The 20489-nt window shown below is 49.1% G+C and overlaps 1 protein-coding gene across 3 annotated transcripts; it reads right to left on the bottom strand.

Moving 5' to 3' along the window:
* Positions 1-1125: 1125 nt before the first annotated feature.
* RELA (RELA proto-oncogene, NF-kB subunit) lies at positions 1126-10757 on the bottom strand. 3 transcript variants are annotated; one of them, XM_087422633.1, is made up of 11 exons: positions 10061-10751; positions 9421-9447; positions 9165-9319; positions 8858-9006; positions 7907-7998; positions 7418-7549; positions 6461-6565; positions 6032-6244; positions 3765-3845; positions 3597-3671; positions 1126-2537 (listed from the first exon to the last, which is right to left on the bottom strand). In XM_087422633.1, exons 1-11 carry the CDS (start codon positions 10065-10067, stop codon positions 1915-1917), a joined length of 1659 nt encoding a protein of 552 aa, XP_087278759.1. In that variant the 5' UTR covers positions 10068-10751; the 3' UTR covers positions 1126-1914. The 3 variants fall into 3 exon arrangements, with proteins under 3 accessions (XP_087278759.1, XP_087278760.1, XP_087278761.1); XM_087422634.1 differs by having other exon boundaries at positions 9165-9316; XM_087422635.1 differs by lacking the exon at positions 6461-6565 and having other exon boundaries at positions 10061-10757.
* Positions 10758-20489: the final 9732 nt, after the last annotated feature.

The raw sequence follows: 20489 nt of genomic DNA, 5'->3' as shown, positions 1-20489 counted from the left end.
ACTCCCGCCCCCAGGCGCTTCCCGACAGGTTCGCCCGGGTCCTGAGCGGGCCACCACACTCGGGTTCCGCCCCTCGGGCGGAAGTGCGGCTTGGCCTGGTCCCTGAGTGGTCCACCCAGTTTCAGGCCCCGCCCCTTGGCCTAGAGGCTGGAGCGCGAGCTCAACTGTCTAGACGCTTGCTGGTTCCCCAACATTCCGCCGCCCGCCGGCATCTTCCCTCGTAGACACCGTCCATCTGAGTCTGCACCCAAAGTCTCCTGTGTTCCCAGGGGACTCGCTGGCCTTTGCAGCACGTCCCACTGATAACCCGCTTGCCCCTCCCTTCACTTTCCTGCAACAGTGCGAAGCCCGGAACATAAACGCCATTGCTCTCAGGACACGCGTTTTTCTGAGGCGTATTGCCTGGCCTCACTGTCGCAGAATGATATCTGTGCGCATGCGCACTTGAGAAGGCAGGGCCTAGCCCTCCGGGGCCTGTCGCTGACCCTGCTTTACTGCGCGTGCGTCGGGCGAAACCGGAAGTGCGTCCCGCGCTAGCGCTTCGGGCTTTGGCAGGACTCTTGTTTAGGCCTCCTGGGGCTACGGATTTAAGACTTCTTCTGTCCTTGCAGAAGCAGAACAGAGTATCAAACCACAGACCTTTACCTGGCAGCTCCCCTTCCCTAACAGACGCAAACCCTCCCTTAACCAGCCCAGAGATGCAGTCCAAACCTCTTAGCCCAGCGTTCTTGATCTACAGCCTGGCCCCATCCAACTTCTCCCACATCGGCTGTCTTAGCCCGCTCACTTACAAACGCTGGCTAGCCCCTCTGCGAGACCCACCCTCCTCTGTTACTCCAAGACCTGAAGCTAACGTAGTCTCTGTGTGAAGCCCTTCCTGAAACGCTCCATCCCCACAGCCAGCGGCCCCGCTGGGTGGGCTCTCACTACGCTGGGACTCCATCCACTTTAGCTGCCTGCTTTCATCCACTTGATGAAAACCAGGGGTTTCCAAGGGCATCCTCGGACTGCAAGCTCCCAGATGACAGTGTAAATATTCATCCAATTCTGTATCACCAATGTCCAGCCTGACATGACCAGCAAAGAGTGTGCTGAGTGTTCGCTGAAAGAAGGCAGATCTCTGGCCAGCTTGGCAATGAATTTATTAGTTCAGAGTAGAAACAGCAAGAGTCCAACTGCTTTGATACTTCAGTATAAACTGAGCCTCTTGACTGGAGAGCTGCCAGCCTGCCCTCCCCCCACTCTCCAAACAACTCCCTCTACTATTAAGGCACTTGAGAAAAGGGGGAACCGAGAAGTCTCAGACCAAACCTCCCTGGATCATGGAGAGGGCCAGTGCTGTCCCACCAGTTCCCTTCAGCCACAGATGAGCAAGGAATGAGCTGGCAGAGACCTCTCAGGGCAGGAAGGCCAGCCCCTCAAACGCTGGTGTTAGGAACAAGGACAATACCAGCACCATAGGGGCTGGTAACAGGGGCATTATTCTGGCTCAAGGTGTAAATGAATCCATGATTTGAGGACACTTGGTAATAAGGCTTTGCGGCCTCAAAGGCCATAGCTCCAGCCTGTCACTCTCTCTAGGAGAGTACTAGAAGCTAGAGGGTGAGGATGGGGGCCCCCAGAATTCCCTACAGAGAAAAGGGAGCTAAACATCAGGATGGGGGAAGGAAGAGTTTGAATGCTCTGAGGTCCGCCCTTTCCAGAGAAGTTAATGCTTCTGCTTAAGCACCTCCAAAAAGAGAGAGAGAGATACTGCCAATAAAAGAATAAAATGCACCCCCCCTCCCCAGGAAAGTATCACCGAAAGAAGTTGGGGGCAGTTGGAGCACAAACCCTCAGAATCCGTAAGTGCTTGCTTTGGAGGGCTTCAATCCCCTGCGACCCAGCACTCTGGGCATGGCAGGTGTCACCTCCCTAGGAGCTGATCTGACTCAGAAGGGCTGAGAAGTCCATGTCCGCAATGGAGGAGAAGTCTTCATCCCCTGAGAGGAGACCGTTGGAGAGCCCAGAGGCCCCCAGGGGAGCGGGAGCTGGGTCAGGGGGCCTCTGGGACCCTGACATCAGGCGAGTTATAGCCTCAGGGTACTCCATCAGCATGGGCTCAGCTGTATGGGGGACCATAGATACACCCTGGTTCAGCAGCTGCTGAAACTCTGAATTGTCGACGGATGCCAGGTCCGTGAACACGGCTGGGTCAGTGTTGTTGCCGAGCAGGGCCCCCAGGTCTTCATCAGCATCAAACTGCAGCTGCAGCAGGGCCTCCGTCAGTGTCCCTTCCCCAGCCTGGGTGGTCTTCGGGGCAGGCAGGGCCACAGCCTGAGCAAGGCCTGGGGCTAGGACTGGGACAGGGGCTGGGGCCTGGGCCACAGCTGATGCCATGGCTGGGGCAGGGGCTGGGGCCTGGGCCAGGACTGGGGCAGGGGCTGGTGCCAAGGCCGAGGTCTGGCTTGGGATCTGCCCAGCAGGAAAGACCATGGGGGAAAATTCCTCAAAGTTGATGGTGCTGAGGGATGGCGTAAAGGGATAGGGCTGGGGAGCTGGAGGAGAGACAGAGAGGCAGGGGTCAGAGAAAGCCTCAGAGACCCACCCTGTCCTCTGTACCCCAGGGCCTGTCATTAGTGCTATGGAGTCACTGCGAGCACCTTAGGAAAGCAAAGCTTTCCTAAGACCCTTTCTCTAAACCATTCCAGCCAATGAGAAGAGCTGACCTAGCCTGTAGGGCCCACTTCCAGTCTCACCTCCTCCTTGGAGCCCTCCCTGTGTACTCCAGCCCCCAAAGCTCTCTCAGCCTTTTAGAGGAAGGGATGCTTTCAGAGATCAGCTGGTAAAACCTCTTCTTACAGCTGAAAAACCAAGCCTCAAGAGGGCCTGGGCCCAGGGTGCACCCAGTGAGTAGTGGCCTGAAGCAGGGCACTCGTCACACTTTTTTGAGTGACTTTGTCACTTTTTTTTGAGGCCCACACCAGCACATACATTCTGCTACTTTATTTGTTATTTATTTTTTTGTGAGGAGGATTAGCCCTGGGCTAACATCCGTGCCCATCTTCTTCTGCTTTATACGGGACACTGCCACTGCACGGCTTGACAAGCGGTGCGTCATCAGCACCCGGGATTGGACCTGGGAGCCCCGGGCTGCCGAAGCAGAGCATGCGAACTTAACCGCTACGCCGGCTAACCGGGCCAACCCCACATTCTGCTTCTCTAGAGGTGATTTTTTTCCCTAATTCAACTGAGAGCTGAGGGCAGAGACTGTGCATTTTTTAACTTCTGTACCCCAAGGCATCCAATATGGGGTTTAATTGGCACAGCAGTTCTCAGATTTCAGTGTGCATTAGCATCCCCAGGAAGTTGCTGGTTCCTGGGCCACACTTCCAAACCCTCTGATTCCGTAGGTCTGTAATGGGGCCCAGGAATCTGCACCTTCACCCCTCCCCAGATGGCTCTGACGTAGGTAACTAGGCCTCAAACCCTGAAAAACACAAGCCCAACAGAGAGCAGGCTTCAGACACCTGCTGGTGCCTCTCCTCCAGAAAGTGTCTAAACCACAGGCTGAACGGATTTGAGCCTGTAGTTCCAGAACAACAGGAAACCCTTACCTGGCTTGGGGACGGAGGTTGAGCTGCGGGCAGGCACAGCAATGCGCCGGGGTGGAGGCCGGGGGTCGGTGGGTCCTGCAGGGCAAGGCTGGGTCAGTTCTTGGCCCCCAGGGTCTCCCCTGCCCTGCCTACTGCCTTCTCTCCAATTCTCCCCACTGCCCCTCTCACCATTGAAAGGACTCTTTTTCATGATGCTCTTGAAGGTCTCATATGTCCTTTTGCGTTTCTCCTCAATCCGGTGACGATCATCTGGAAAAGTAATAGGAAGTGGGTCTTGTTCTCCTTAGCTGGACCCCTAAAGCTCTCAGAGGACCCTCAGGAGGAAGATGATGAGCCAAGCTTTCCTAAGACCCTTTCTCCAAACCATTCCAGCCAATGAGAAGAGCTGCGTGACACTTAAACAACTCGAACAGTCCCACAGCTTTCTGAGAAGGCCTCTGTTGGCTGCCTCTGCCCCTCTGAAGGCCACATGGATGCCTCCAAGTAAAGAGGCCATGCTCTGGGGGACAGGAGCCCTCCTGGGGCCCTAGTCTCCAGCTTCTTGGCTTACCTCCAGTGCTCATGTCCTAGCTCATCTCCAGCCTCGATCCAGGCCTGGCGATGATCTCCTGGCACTCTGGGGCAGTTGAGGCATGACTGGCTTGCTTATGACTTCAACACTCTTATTCTTGTCTCTGAGGGTTTGATAGTTCACTCTAGAGCTTTCAGAACTGTCTTTCCAACTACCGCAGCACTTAGATAACTCCAAAGTACTCAACACCATCAGTCCAAAGCCAGCCTCATCATCTCTCCTCAAAAACCTGGTTCTTTCTCATTTCATGTTCCCTCACCACCTGTGTGCTCTGTCACCAAAGCTAACAACCTTGGAATCATCCTCAACATCTTCCCTTCTCTCACTCCCCACCGTTCCCTGACTCGACATATATTTACCAAGCATCCACTATGTGCCAGGCTCCATTCTAGACAGCGGGGATACAGCCCTGAGTAAGCAGACAAGGTTTCTGCTCCCAAAAGGTGACATCCCAGTGACAGAGAGGCAGGGACACAACCATGTACAAGTGACAGGAGCTTTGAGGAAGAGACACAGAGTGACGTAACAGTAGTGAGGTCAGGGAATCATTTAGAGGCGGCCGGGGAAGCACTGGTGTGAGCCTGTCACAGGAAGATCTGAGGGCCAAGCATTCCAGGCAGAGGCAACAGCTGGAACCCAGGTCCAGAGGAGGGCCTGAGCCTGGTGTGTGTCGGACACAAAGGGCTCGTGGGGCTGAAGGGTACCCATGGAGGACAGCGGTAGACGAGATCGTGTTGCTTTGTCATTCCCTCCACGTGGTTCTCGCAGCGTCTTCTCTTCCCGGACCACACATCTTCCAAAATGGCCTCTCTGTCTCGAGTCTCTCCCTCTCTGATCCTCTACCCACTGCCGCCAGAGTGAGCGTCCAGATCTGCACACGTCACTTCCCTGCTTATAAACCTTCAGTGGCTCCCCACTGTTTCAAGATGAAACCCTGGACAAGCGCCGTGAGCCTAACATTCAAGGCCCTCCTGCCTGATTACTTTGGAAATCACTGCCCAACATCAGCTCCCACCAAAAAGCTGCCCCCAAACGTGCGGTGCACTCTCCAACACCCCTGCCCTTCCAGGTGCTGGTCCACCCGCCGGGAGAATGCGCTTCCCGGTCTTTCTGCAACTTAAATGCCACCCCTCCTCCATGCAGCCGTCTCTAGCTCCCTGGCACTTTGCACACACCTCCCTCTTTTACACGTCATCCTGTGACTTAAGGATCTGTTTTGCATGTGTCTTCCTCCTGTGACTGAGCTTCCGAAGGGCAGGGAACACATCTTATTCATCTCTGTATTCACAATACCTGGCACAGGCCCTGGCACTGAGTGGGAATTCAATAATTATTTGTGGAATGAACTGATGGCTGTTTCAGGGTTGTTTTCCAAACCCTATTACACTGCTCCCAGGGGAGAAAACATTCAAGACGATGGGCTTTGGATAAAGGGTCATTCTGGCTGTTCCTACTGTGGTCAGATGCCTGAAAGCCTTGACCAAACCACGGCTGTGTGGTAGTGATGAGAGACACAGCATGGCAACAGGACTCTGAGGTCAGATGGCCTGGATTCAAATGCTGACGCACTGGCTACGTGACCTGAGGCAAGCTAGATGCTATCTCCTACCTCAAAAGGTTCCTGAGAGAATAAAATCGGGTAATTCATTGATATGCTTGGTTAGGGCATGTAATAAGAAAGAGCTCAATAAGTCTGGGGTATCAATATTACTAAATTAAGCAAGAAAGAGAATCTGATTACTGTGCAAATCCCTGCCCGACTCCAGCTTCTGACACTCAGCTGCAGCCCCAGACATCCAGCCCCGGCCTCACTCTCATTGGCTGGAGCCCAGTGGCCCTTCTGCCACCCTCCGCAGCTGTGTACCTGTGTCTGGCAAGTACTGGAATTCCATGGGCTCGCTGAGCTCCCGATCCGAAGGCCGCCGCAGCTGCATGGAGACGCGCACCGGGACCTGCAGGCTGGGGTCCGCGTAGGGAGGTGTCCGGAACACAATGGCCACTTGTCGGTGCACATCAGCTTGCGAAAAGGAGCCTCGGGCCTCCCAGCCTGGCCCCGTGAAATACACCTCAATGTCCTCTGCAGGAGACGGGGCGGCAGTGTGGGTCAGTGTGCTCACCTCACCCATGGCCCACCACTCCCACAACTGTCGATACTCGTCTCCTGGGATATATCACCCTGCCGGCCCTTCGGTGGTGGGGAGAGCATTTAGCGCCAGTTCCGACACTCGAAATCTCTGCTCAGCCTTGCCCCTCACTCCTGCTCCAGAGTCCAGCCCTGCTTCCCGGTGTCTACCTTTCTGCACCTTGTCGCACAGCAGGAAGATCTCATCCCCCCCAAGGCAGCTCCCCGAGTTTCGGTTCACTCGGCAGATCTTGAGCTCAGCGGTGTTGGGGGCGCCTGAGGGTGTGGGAACACGGAAGGAAGCCCTGAACCACCAGCGTCTCCGAGGCCGGCCTGCAGGAGATGCCAGGCTCCTGCCCCGCCCAGAGTTCAGGGTGTCCAGAGCTTGCTGACTGCATCTCTGCAGTCAAGTTCCACCATTCCTATGGGCTCCTTACCCCACCAATTCAGCAACTACATCTACTCGTGCCAATTACGTGCCCAGCACTGTTCCAAGCATGGAGAATATGACAACGCACAAAACCCGAACAGCTCTGCACTCACAGAGCTCACCGTCTAGTGGGACCCAATCTGATCACACCTCCTCTTTCTCCACCTGGCCAAGCAATCTTCAAGGCCCAGTTCATACACACCTTGGCCACAAAGCCTTCTCTCCTGAGCCCCGGTTCATCCTGGCTTCCTGTCCTTGGGGCACCAGAACCCTTTTGTTTTCATTTGTCCTGCTGGTTACTTAAGTAAAGACTGCAATTGATCAACGTCAGCCCAATGCATCTGGGAATTTCCGGTGAGCTTTCATCATTGAATTATTACTCTCTAATATTATCTGGGGCCTGGGAGTTCATTTTCTGGAGCCCTTAGCGCAGTTCTGGCCACACCGTCCTCTCATCACATATTGGAAATGCCTGTCTCCCCTCTGGCTCCCTGCCAGCCCGGAAGCTACACCTCGAAGGCAGCTCTGGGTTTTCTCTGCCTTGTCTCCCAGCCAGCACAGAGCTGGGCACAGAGGAGACGCCGAATATGCCTGATGACTGAAAGAAGCCGGACCTCCTCTCACAGGCCACACCCACCCCACCCCCTTCCTCCTCCCAGCCCATCCCTCTCCCCTTCCTGCACTCCCTGGCCACTCACGATTGTCAAAGATGGGATGAGAGAGGACAGGCGACAGGCGGAGGGGCCTGCCTGCCGGGTCCCGCACCGTCACCTGGAAGCAGAGCCGCACTGCATTCAGGTCGTAGTCCCCACGCTGCTCTTCTATGGGAACTGCCAGAAGAACAGATGGTCAGGAGAGCTGGGGCGGGGGGCAGGGGGCTGCAGGGAGCTCTGGGCTGGGAGGGCTGTTTGAAGGCTTGTGAAACAGTAGGAGTCCTAGAGGAGGAGGAAGAGAAGGTTCTAGACCCATCACTGACTCCACCTGTGACCCAACATGTCATGTCCCCTCTCTGGGTCTCAGTTTCCCTAATGGTAAAATGGGAGCGTGTACTGACTGGGCAGCAAGATGCCATCTATACTGTGAATCTTGGCCAATGAGGGAGAGATGAAGGGAAGGTGGCCTCGAAAGGGGGACAGAGGGAGGGGGTGCTCCAGGCAGGCCCAGGCCTTCTCCCCCTCACCCCTCACCTTGGAAGGGGTTGTTGTTGGTCTGGATGCGCTGACTGATGGCCTGCTCCAGGTCCCGCTTCTTTACACACTGGATCCCCAGGTTCTGGAAGCTGAGGCCCCCCAGGCATCAGTCCCACTGTCTCCAGCAGAGCCTGGGCCCTCCCACCTCGCCCAGTCTGCCCCTTCCTCTCCCACCCACTCACCAGATGATCACTCCGTGCTTAACCCCCTCGAATGGCTTCCCACTGTGCTGCAATGACACCCACTCCTTCTTCTGGCTGACACGCCCGTGCCCGGCCACCTGGCCCTAGCCCTAGTCCCCGTTGGCTCCCTGCCCTCAGCCACAGGGGCTTCTTTTCCGTTCTCCAAACACACTGAATTCATTCCCATTTCAAGGCCTCTGCACTTGTTCATTCTGCTTGGAATGTTCTTTCTGTGCTTCTCTGCTTTCTCACCATTCAAATCTAACCCGAGAGAGGCCTTCCTGACCTCCTGATCCAAAGGAATGAGACCAGCTCCCCCGCCTCCCCCACTCCGGGCTATTCCTCCAGCCTATTACTGTTTTATTTTCAGCACTGAAATTATTACTAACAGTATCTTGTTTATTTATTTGTATATTTATTTACGGCCTGCCTCTGTCAACTGGTATGTAAGCTCCAGGGGAGACTGCTGGTCCAGTGGTTTTCTTCCTTACTGCAAGAGATGTGACACTGAGGGACTTGCCCCTCCAGTCACAGGGGTTAGGGGTTCAGAGGTGATTAAGGACCCATCCCTATCCCATGGAGCTCACATCTGCTTGAGAGTAGACACACAAACAGATAACTTCAAGACAAAGGGAATCTGCTTGCAGAGCTGGCGAGGAATTCAGCCCTCTGTCCAGAAAGGAGTAACACTGTGACAGCTACACACTGCCCCCTCTCTGGTCCTCCCACCTCCCCCTCCCTCCTCTGCTGTCCGAGGGGAGCTCACCTGTGGATGCAGCGGTCCGGGCAGAGCTCAGCCTCATAGAAGCCATCCCGGCAGTCTTTCCCCACGAGCTCGTGGGGGTGAGGCCGGTGAGGGGGGTCCTTGGTGACCAGGGAGATGCGAACTGTTCCTGGTCCTGTGTAGCCATTGATCTGTGCAAAGTACAGAGAGCATCCTAGAGGCTCAGGAATTGCAGACCCAACTCCCAGACACAGGTTGCACAGGGATCTGGAAGCAAGGCCGCTGGGGTTCCAGAGCCCTGCCCGGATGACTCTGTGCCTCCCCCGCAACCCTGGGAGCCAGTGCTGACCTTGATGGTGGGGTGGGTCTTGGTGGTATCCGTGCTCCGCTCGCCTGGGATGCTGCCTGCTGAGCGGCCTTCACACTTGTAGCGGAAGCGCATGCCCCGCTGCTTGGGCTGTTCGATGATCTCCACATAGGGGCCAGAAGCCTGGGCTGGCTCTGCTGGGGAGACACCGGCCCGCCTCCATCAGGTGGCTGACCCCATGGCCCCTAACCCCCGGGGGAGCTCATCCCGAACCACTGAGAAAGGATGGTCCACTTACCCGAGGAGAAGATGAGGGGGAACAGGTCTGCAAGGGGAGGGAGACAAGTGTCAGCACAAGCCCACTTCCCATCCTCACGAGGGAGGGCCTGCTTCCCCACGGAGAGGAGATGGAGCGAGGCTCCCTCCGAGGGACACTGAGTCAGGGCCCGCTACCTGGAAGCCGCAGTAAAACTAAGGGGTCGGGGTAAAGGAGCCAGAAACACCTGTTTCTTGAGGGAAAACTGGGTTTCGCGTCCTCCCTTTACTGGGGGAAACTGAGTCAGGTCCTTCTCTACTTTCATAAGGAAAACTAAGGGAGGACACTCCCCACCCCCCATCCAGAGAGGAAACTGAGTCAGATATAGGCTTCCCTAACAAGAAAACTAAGTCAGAACTGCCTCCATGGGCCTCGGGGGGAAACTGAGTCAAAGCTCACCCCACACCCCCACCCCAGGAGGATACTGAGTCAGGACCCCCTCCACCCAGAGGGGAAACTGAGTCAGACCCCTAACGCCTGCCCCGCCCCGCGCCACCATCCGGCCGGCCGCTCCCTGCGCAGCGCCCATCGGCGCAGGAAGGGGCGGAAGGCGGCGCGGGGCTCCCGCCGCGGTCCCGGCGGCCCCGGCGCGGCCATCCGCGGGGTCGGAGGGCGCCCTCACCTTCCATGGCCGGGGTCCCGGGGGCGGGGCCGGGGTCGCAGCTGGGCCCGCGGCGCCCACTACAGCCGAGCCATTCGCCAGAGGCGGAAATGCGCCGCGCGCGCCCGCCGCCGCGTCACTGCCGGGAATCCGAATGCGCCTGCGCGCTGCGCCGCCGCCGTGGCCACTGCTGCCGCCCCGCGGGGGCTGGGGCCAAGTGCCTGCCGCGCAGAGGACGAAGAGGCCGCGCGCGCCGTGCTGCCGGGGGCCGGGAACAAGCGTGCGCCCCGCGGGAGACGAAGAGCCTACCCGCCTGGAGGCTGCTCCCGGGGTTGGCGGGGCGGCTTGGCTCGCTCCTGGGGCTGGGCCTCCTGGAGGGCGGGCCCGGCGATTACTCACAATGTTTTTAGGGGATTTCGGGGCCCCCTCCCGCGGATCGGAGGAGTTTGGTGATGTCACCCAGGGCCGGGTCTGGAGCAGAGCCAGGGCTGCTGGGCTGCGGCCGCCCGCCCTGCGCAGGGAAAGGCCCGGGGCCTGCTTCGCCCGCAAAGGCCGGGTGGCTGACCTCCACACGGTTTCCTAATCGCTAAATGTGCTCTTGGTGGCTGTCGCCGCAGAAGCACTTTTTAGTTTCCCGGCCACCCCGATCGAGATGCAGCACGGGGAAAGGGAAGCGCCCGGACCTCTCCACCTGGCGGTGCTTGGATCGCGGGCTTCCCGGAGCCCACTGCACGCAAGGGGCGACCGAGGCTCCGCGCCGCGTCCGCTCCCGCCGGCGAGCGGGGCCGAGGGCTCGTCGGTTTAAAATGCATCCACCCTGCCAGCCATCTGGGGCAGAGGTTGGGCAGGAGGCGCCCTGGGGTCAATCTCCGGAACCTCGTCTCCGCAGCCTGACGCCTGTGTCTTAGAAGGTCCGGGGCTCCCAGGGGCCAATTGAACCCGCTGGGTCACGCCCCCCGCCCGCCTCCCCAGGGCCTCCAGCTAGGGTTTAACCGTTGGCCAAAGCATTTCTAGCAGTTAACCGTCATGCAAGCCCTCGGCAGGAGTATTGTCCCCAAGGCCAACCCCAAGGCGCATTCGTGCGGGGTGAGGGAGGGGGCTGGAGCGCCCCCCACCCCAGGCTGTTTCCTCATCCGAGAATGAGGATGCTCCATGGCAGGCGGTGGAGCCTTCCCCAGATGAAGAAAGACTTTTTTATATTCTCTAAATTCATTCTAAATTAGGGAATCATGTGGGAATTGGAAAAGATTGGAAATTCTGACTTGCTTTCCCAGGCTCTGAAAAAACAGGAAGAGAAAAGTGAAAATAGTTATTACCCCTCCCACTCACTTGAGTTTCTCACGTGGCTGGCCCGTTAGAAAAGTCTGCTAACTTTCTTGAGGAGGCCAACTTCAGGTCGACAGAATAGATTAATTATAATCTTTGGTTAGTGACACACAATCATCATTGATCCTCGCATGATCCTCTTTTTAAAAATTCGTATGTGTTTATAACTTTTAAATTAATACATCGAGTTCCAGTGTACCCACTGCAAAACTCCAGGGGCTCGATGGAACCCGGCCAGGACTTACATCCACCCTTGTGCTCCTAACCTGTTCTTCCCTTCCTTATCCCCGTGTCAGGGGCACCACCATCCAGAATTCTGTATTTATTATTCCCTTGACTTTTTTGAAAGAAAAAATTTTTAAGAAAAATAAATTCACTCACATATACATGCCTAACCAATATATTGTTTAGTTTTGCTTAGTTTTGAACTTCTATGAAGAGAGTATCATATTTTTTTGTCCTTTATTTGCTTTCTTCACTCAACATGTTACCAAGGTTTATCCATTTCATGGTTCCATCCATACCCACTTTTTACTGCTGTATACTATTCTGCTGTGTAAATATACCACACACCATTTATTTATTTATTCATCCTGAGGATGACCATTTGAGTTTCCAGTTTTTTGCTATAATAAATAGTGTGGTTAAGAACATTCCTGTGAATGTCTCCTGTTGTATATGTTTTCCTGGGTATATACCTAAAAGTGATTTATTAGGGTATAGAATTTCCCTTTATCAGTTTTCTTTTTATTTATTTATTTATTTATTTATTTATTTATTTTTCCCCCCAAAGCCCCAGTAGATAGTTGTACGTCATAGCTGCACATCCTTCCAGTTGCTGTATGTGGGACATGGCCCCAGCATGGCCGGAGAAGCAGTGCGTCGGTGCGCGCCCTGGATCCGAACCTGGGCCACCAGCAGCAGAGCCCACGCACTTAACCACTAAGCCACGGGGCCGGCCCTATCAGTTTTCAAAATAATGCCTTGGTTCTCTATCATCCTCCAAAATCGATCAATAAGCATTTAAAAAGATTATCAATGAATTCATGGGTTTATACATATTTGATGTACTTTAATCTATTGCAATTATTATTCTTATTGAAGTTCAGATTGTTCCGTCTGTGGCCATTGGGAACCTTTTCAAGTTGATTCTTTAGTCCTTTTGACACAATTCCAGTAGTGTCCAAGGTCTGGAATCAGACAGCTTTCTGAGGAGTCCTGGTTCTTCTCTTCGTGGGAAATGACCACAGTCTGAGTGCCAGGGACACTTACTGTAGCTGGGTCAGTCACTGTAGTCCTTTTCAGTGAACAGTTAGCCAATATATATATATTTTTATATGACATGCGTTGGAAGTTCATACTGACATCTCCTTTTCAAATTTAGGGTTACAGAGTTTTAACTCAATTACCTTACATATTTCTCCCATGTCAATAATAATCTCAATTCTCTTTTTACAGAAGTAGAAAAATCCATCCTTAAATTCATATGGAATCTCAAGGAACTTTGATTAGCCAAAACAATCTTGAAAAAGAAGAACAAAATTGGAAGACCAACACTTTCTGATTTCAAAACCTACTACAAAGCTATAGTAATCAAAACAGCGTGGCACTGGCATAGAGACAGACATATAGACCAATGAAACGGAATAGAGAGCCAGCCCTGATGGCCTAGTGGTTAAAGTTCAGCGCTCTCACTGCTTCCGTGGCCCCGGTTTGTTTCTGGTCGAAGAACCACACCACCCATCTTCAGTTGCCATGCTGTCGGGGTGGCTCACACAGAAGAATTAGAACGACTTACAACTAGGATACACAACCATGCACTGGGGCTTTGGGGAGAAAAAAAAATAGAATAGAAAGCCCAGAGAAATAAACTCTCACATATAATAGTTGAATGATTTTTGAAAAGAGTGTCAAGACCATTCAATGGGGAAAGGACAGTCTTTTCAACAAATGGTGCTGGGAAAACTGGATATCCAAATGCAAAAGAACGAAGTTGGACCCTTACCTAACACCATCTACACCATAGACAAATTAACTCAAAATGGATTGAAGACCTAAATTAAAGAGCTAAAACTATAAAACTCTTAGAAGAAACATAAGGGGAAAGCTTCACGACATTGAATTTGGCCATGATTTCTTGGATATGACACAAAAGCACAGGCAACAAAAGAAAAATAGATAAATTGGACTTTATCAAAATTAAAAACTTTTTTGCATCAAAGGACACTATCAACACAGTAAAAAAATCAATAGAATGGGAAGAAATGTTCGCAAATCACGTATCTGATAAGAATTAATATCCAGAATATATAAATAACTCCTACAACTCAACAATAAAAAACCTGAACAACCCAATTCAAAAATGGGCAACGGAGGGGCCAGCCCGTGGCATAGTGGTTAAGTTCAAGCGCTCCGCTTCCACAGCCTGGGGTTCTCGGGTTCAGATCCCAGGCATAGACCTATACACCGCTAGTCAAGCCATGCCGTGGTGGTGTCCCACATACAAAATAGAGGAAGATTGGCACAGATGTTAGCTCAGGGACAATCTTCTCCACCAAAAAAAAAAAAAAAAAGACAATGGACTTAGATAGTTCTCCAAAGAAGATATAAAATAAACCAATAAGCACATGAAAAAATGCTCAACATAACAGCTACCAAGGAAATGCAAATAAAACCACAATGAGATATCACTTCACACGCATTAGGATGGCTATTATCAGAAAAACAAAATAAGTGTTGGCAAGGATGTAGAGAAATTGGATTCCTTGTGCCTCACTGACAAGAATGTAAAATGGTGCAGCTGCTGTGGAAAACAGTATGGCAGTTCCTCAAAAAATTAAACAGAATTACCATATGATCCAGCAATTCCACTTCTGGGTATATGTATATACAAAACAGTTGAAAGCAAGAACTCAGATATTTGTGCACCAATGTTCACAGCGGCGTTATTCACAATAGCCAAAAGGCAGAAAAAACTCAAATGTCCACGGACGGATGAATGGATGAACAAAGTGTAGTATATCCATACAATGGCACCATTCAGCCTTAAAAAGGAATGAAATTCTGGTACATGCTACAACATGGATGAACCTTGAAGACATTACACCAAGTGACATAAGGCAGACAAAAAAGGACAAATATTATATGATTCTACTTATATGAGGTACTTAAAGTAGTCAAATTCATAGAGACAGAAAGTGGACTAATGGTCACCAGTGGCTGGGGAGAGGGGGAAATGGGGAGTTAGTGGTTAATGGGGACAGAGATGGGAAGGGGAGTTAGTGGTTATTGGAGATGATGAAAAGATTCTGGAGATGGATAGTGGTGATGGTTGTCCAGCAATGTGAATGTACTTAATGCCACTGAACTGCACACTCAAAAATGGTTAAAATGGTATATTTTACCATAGTAAAAAAGACTCAGTTCTCAATGACACCAACCAATTACTCATTTGATCTATCTCTATACACAAAACACTAACAATACCAACCCTACAACCAACAATGTGATTACTGAAAAGAGTATATTTTTACAGTTCTTGCCCTTAAGTTATATACAATTTTTTGGTACGTATTCATCATCAGGTTAAGGAAGCTCCTTTCTAATTCTTGTTTACTAAGAATGTTTGTGATAAATGGGTGTTGATTTTTATCAAATGCTTATCCTGCATCTATAGAGCAGATCATATGATTTTTCTTCTGTATCTGTTAACATAGTATGACGTAGCTTTCCCAAGAGTAAACCATCCTATATTCTTGGGATAAATCCAGCTTGGTCATGGTGTGTTGTATGGTTGAATTTGATTCACTGATATTTTAGGAGGGGATTTTGCAACTATATTTGTAAATGAAATGGCTGTAATTTTCCTTTTTTTTTGGCCTTGTTTAATTGTGGTATCAAAGTTGTAGCAGCCTCGTAGAATGATATGAGGAAAAATCCCTCTTTTTCTATTCTCTGGAAGAGTCTATATAAGTTTGGAATGATTTCTTCCTTGAAAAATTGGTAAAACTCACCAGTAAAACTGATTGAGGCTGTTGTTTCCTCCATAGATAGATTGATTTTATTTTAACCTTTTCATTGTGAACATTTTCAAACACACTCAATAATAGGGAGAGTGATATCATTGTCTCCCATGTACCCATCCTTCAGCTCACACAAGTCAGCAACTTTCTATTCTGCTTTCATTTCTCTCCTCCACTTTTGTTTTTCCCCTGAGGATGATTTGCTCTGAGCTAACATCTGTGCCAATCTTCCTCTATTTTGTATGTGGGTCGCCACCACAGCATGGCCGCCGACTAGAGGTGTAGATCTGAGCCTGGGAACAGAACCCGGGCAGCTGAAGCTGAGCGTGCCAAACTTAACCACTAGGCCACGGGCTGATCCTCTCCTCCATTTTTTTGGGGTGGTGGTGGAGTATTTTAAAGCAACTACTATATTAACTCATAAATACAGAATTATGTATATGTATGTGTACACATAAGGGTTTCTTTAAAAACCAACCTCTTTGTGGGAAAATTTTAAACTACTACTTCAGTTTCGTTAAGATATAGGAATATCTGGTATTTATCAGACTATTCTATTTTTCTTGAGTCAATTTTGAAAAGTTGTATTTTTTAGGAATTTATTTTACCTAACTTTTCAAATCTATTAGCATTACGTTGATGACAATTCTCTTATCTTTTTAACATCTGTTGTAACCATAATGTTTCCGTTTTCATCCATTATGCTATTTATTTGTACTTTCTATTTTTCTGTATAAGTCTTGTCAGAGGTTTTTTGAGTCTTTTCATATGCTTCTTTGCTATTCATATATCTTCTTTAGTGAAGTGTCTATTCAAATGTTTGCCTTTTTAAAAAAAATTGGGTGGACCTTTCTGAATTATAGACGGTTTTATGCATTCTAAATACAAGTCCTTTGTTGAATGTATATTTTGCAAATATTTTCTCCCAGTCTGTGTCTTGCCTTTTCATTTTCAAAACTATCATTTGCAGAATAAAAAATTTTAATTTTGCTGAAGTTCAATTTGTTGATTTTTTCTTTTGTATTTCATGCTTTTTGTGTCATATTTAAGAAATCTTTGCCAAATCCACAGTCACTATGATTTTCTCCAATGTTTTTTTCTAGAAGTCTAGAAGTCTTACAGTTTTAGCTCTTACGTTTAGGTCTCTGATCCATTTCGAGTTAACTTTTTTTTTTTTCCCCTCCAAAGCCCCAGTAGACAGTTGTATGTCATAGCTGCACATCCTTCTAGTTGCTGCATGTGGGACGCGGCCTCAGCACGGCCGGAGAAGCAGTGCGTCGGTGCGCGCCCGGGATACGAACCTGGGCCGCCAGCAGCGGAGCGCGCACTTAACCGCTAAGCCACAGGGCCGGCCCAGCAGATGTCTTTTAATTTCTTTCTTTCTTTTTTCACTGAATTGCACTGGCTGGAACCTCCAGTACAATCTGAATAAAAGCAGGTGGTGACAATGGAAATCCTTGCCTTTTCCAGATTTTAGGAGGAAAGCATTCTTGTCACCATTAAGTAAGATGTTTGCTGCAGGGTTTTTTTTTTTTTGCTGAGGAAGTTTCTCCCTGAGCTAACATCCGTTGCCAATCTTCCTCTTTCTTTGCTTGAGGAAGATTAGCCTGACATCTGTGCCCATCTTCCTCTGTTTTGCATGTGGGTCTCCACCATGGCATGGCTGACGTGTGGTATATGTCCATGCCCAGGATCCGAACCCGCAAACCCCGGCCTCCCAAACGGAGCGGGCCGACCTCAACCACTAGGCCATGGGGCCGGCCCCTGTGCGTTTTTTTTTTATAGATGCCTTTAATCAGGTTGAGGAAGTTCCTTTCTGTTCCTACTTTGTGGAGAGTTTTTATCATGATTATTGGATTTTGTCAAATGCTTTTTCTACGTCTATTGAGATGATCATATTGAACATATGTATTTAACTTAATAAAGTCTTAAACAATATTGTTTAAATGTTAAAGTAAAACAATATTGTAACCGCCTCACTTACTTCCATACCATAAAAGGACCTTAAAAAATCTCTTTGGTTTTTCAACACAAGGACAGAAAGAACTGTTTGGTGGTTACCAGGGGCAAGGGGGGTGCGGGGTGGGCACAAGGGTGAAGGGATGCATTTATATGGTGACTGACAAACAATAATGTACAAACAAAATTTCACAATAAAGAAAAAAAAAACTCTTTGGTTTTTATCCTACCAGCCATGGTCTGTGTAGAATTGTTGCTGAATAACGCAGTTTCACTTTTTGTTTTAATTACATAAATTAGACACTATTATTCTTGCTACCGTGTTTATTTGGATTTAACTACACATTTGCTACTTTTTTAGTTCACCATTCCTTCTTACAACTTGAACCATCCTTGTGGGATAATTTTCTTTCCTCTTGAAACACATCCTTTAAAAGGTTCTTGAGCAGATATCCTGCTATGAAACTCTCAGTTCTTAATTATCTGAAAATGGGTTTATTCCGCCCTCATTCTTGAGAGATAATTTTGGTAAGTACACAATTCTAACTTTGTTATTTTCTCTCAAAACTTTACAGATATCACTCCCCTATCTTGTGGCTTCTTTTGTTGTGTTAAGAAGCTTGTTGTTATTTCTTTATTGGAAACCTGTCCTTCCTTTCTGGCTGACTTTAAGATCTCCTCTTTGTCTTTGATATTCTTTGGTTCCACAAAAATCTGTCTAGGCATAGATTTCTTTTTTCTCTTTTTTTTTTTGGTGAGGAAGATCAGCCCTGAGCTAACATCCAATGCCAATCCTCCTCTTTTTGCTGAGGAAGACTGGCCCTGGGCTAACATCCGGGCCCATCTTCCTCTACTTTATATGGGATGCCAGCACAGCATGGCTTGACAACTGGTGTGAAGGTGCGTACCCAGGATCGGGAACTGGCGAACCCTGGGCTGCTGCAGCAGAGCGCACACTTAACTGCTGCACCACCAGGCTGGCCCCTAAGCATAGATTTCTTTCTACTTAACTTCTTGGGATAAATTATGTTTCCTGGATCTGTGGATTAATGTTTTTCATCAGTTTTGAAAAATTCATATCCACTATCTCTTAATATATTACCTCTCCTCTATGCTTTCTGTATGTTCTCTCTGGTACTTACTAATAAAATTACTACATACACCACAGGAAAAAAAATATTTGTAAAACATATACAAATATAACTCATTTTATCATGCTTCACTTTTGCGCTTTGCAGATATTGCGTTTTTTACGAGACCCTCCACCAGCAAAACGATCGTGACTTGTAGAAGGTTCAGATGACGGTTAGCATTTTTTAACAATAAAGTATTTTTTAATTAAGGTATGTACATTGGTTTTGTGTGTGTTTTTTTTTTGCTGAGGAAGATTGGCTCTGAGCTAACATCTGTGCCCATCTTTGTCTATTTTGTATGTGACCCACCACCACAGCACGGCCACTGACAGACAAGTGGTGTAGGTCTGCACTCAGGAACTGAACTCCGGGCCACCAAAGCAAAGCATGCCAAACTTAACCACTAGGCCACTGGGGCTGGCCCAAACATAACTTTTATACACACTGGGAAACCCAAAAATTCGTGTGACTCACTTTATTGCGCTATCTGCTTCGTTGCAGCCGTCTGGAACTGAGCCCGCAATATCTCAGAGGTATGCCTGTATCTGAGAAAGTACTCATAGCCGGAGTATATAAAGAACTCCTACAAATCAATGATAAATATATGAACAGTAAAAATTGGCATAAGAACTGAACAGAAACTTCACCAAAGATATACAAATAAATGATTAATAAACACATGAAAAGGCAGTCATCAATAGTCATCAAAGAAACGCAAATTAAAACTACAATAAGGCCGGCCCTGTGGCTTGGTGGTTAAGTGCGCGTGCTGCGATGCTGGTGGCCCGGGTTCGGATCCCGGGTGCGCTTCAAGGCACTGCTTCTCCGTCCATCCTGGGGCCGAGTCCCACATGCAGCAGCTGGAGGGATGTGCAGCTATGGCATACAGCTATCTACTGGGGCTGTGGGGGGAAAAAATAAAAATAAATAAAATCTTTAAAAAAAAAAAAAAAAACTACAATAAGATATGGGCCAGCCCCGTGGCTTAGCGGTTAAGTGCACGCACTCCCCTGCTGGCGGCCGGGGTTCGGACCCCGGGCGCGCACCAAGGCACCGCTTCTTCGGCCATGCTGAGGCCGTGTCCCACATACAGCAACTAGAAGGATGTGCAACTATGACATACAACTATCTACTGGGGCTTTGGGGGAAATAAGTAAATAAATAAATAAATAACAACAAAAAAAACTACAATAAGATACCATTTCACATATACTAGAAGAAAAAAGAGTAAAACACCAAATGATGGAGAAGATGTGGAGCATCTGGAACTCCTGCTGTTGAGAATGTAAAAGGGTCCAACCACTTTGGGGAACTCTTTAGCACTTAAAGTTAAGTACTACATTCTCCCTCTGACCAGCGATTTTACTCTTATGTGTTTTCCCAATATAAATTTTTAAAAATACATTCACAAAAAGTACAAGGATGTTTATAGCTTTTTCATAATAGTACAATAAGTGGGTTCTTGTTTCTGCTGCTGTTTACTCATGGAAGTGTACTTTCCTGTGTTTGGTGCTGGTTGTTTGTGAGACCAAACAACAGTCTTGTAGCCTTACCTTGGGAAAGCTTTCCTTCATAGAAGACCTCCTTCCGCTTCTGCTCTTGGCTCCGGTGGGGGTGGGGAGCCACAGGAACGTGGAATCCATTTTAGGACTAATTCAGCCTCTCCTGTGAGATTAGCTCCGAGTGGAGTCTCAAAATCGGTGTTTTATCCTTGTTCTTGTTCCAAGAATTTTAAAGTGTTGGCCTAATTAATGTTAACCGTGTTTGCTAAACATTTAAAATATTGCAGACTTGCAATTTTATTGTCATTATTTATAAAACGACTGTTTCTACAAATGATTCACTTTATATTAACACAGAGTTGAATAAAACAGTGTAAATATTGTCCATAAAACCGTCAAAATAGTTTTGTCGTTGGAGCTGGTTTTTCTGATAGAGAAGAGCAAAACTAGTCATTAAACCTCCCTGTTTAGGTGAGAAACTTGGATCAAGTTATATGTCCGTTTTTCT

This window comes from Ceratotherium simum, chromosome 34, assembly GCF_057802395.1.
Source record: "Ceratotherium simum simum isolate JZ-2026a chromosome 34, ASM5780239v1, whole genome shotgun sequence".
NCBI classification, from domain to species: domain Eukaryota; kingdom Metazoa; phylum Chordata; class Mammalia; order Perissodactyla; family Rhinocerotidae; genus Ceratotherium; species Ceratotherium simum.
The sequence above is the reverse complement of the archived record's forward strand: the minus strand, read 5'-3'. Positions and strand labels throughout refer to the sequence as shown.

Coding starts and splice junctions, on each gene's coding strand:
- RELA (XM_087422633.1), bottom strand. Junction 7,550..7,906: donor CAACAACAACCCCTTCCAAG/GTGAGGGGTGAG, acceptor TTCTTCTGGCAG/TTCCCATAGAAGAGCAGCGT. Junction 3,672..3,764: donor GAAAAAGAGTCCTTTCAATG/GTGAGAGGGGCA, acceptor CTTGCCCTGCAG/GACCCACCGACCCCCGGCCT.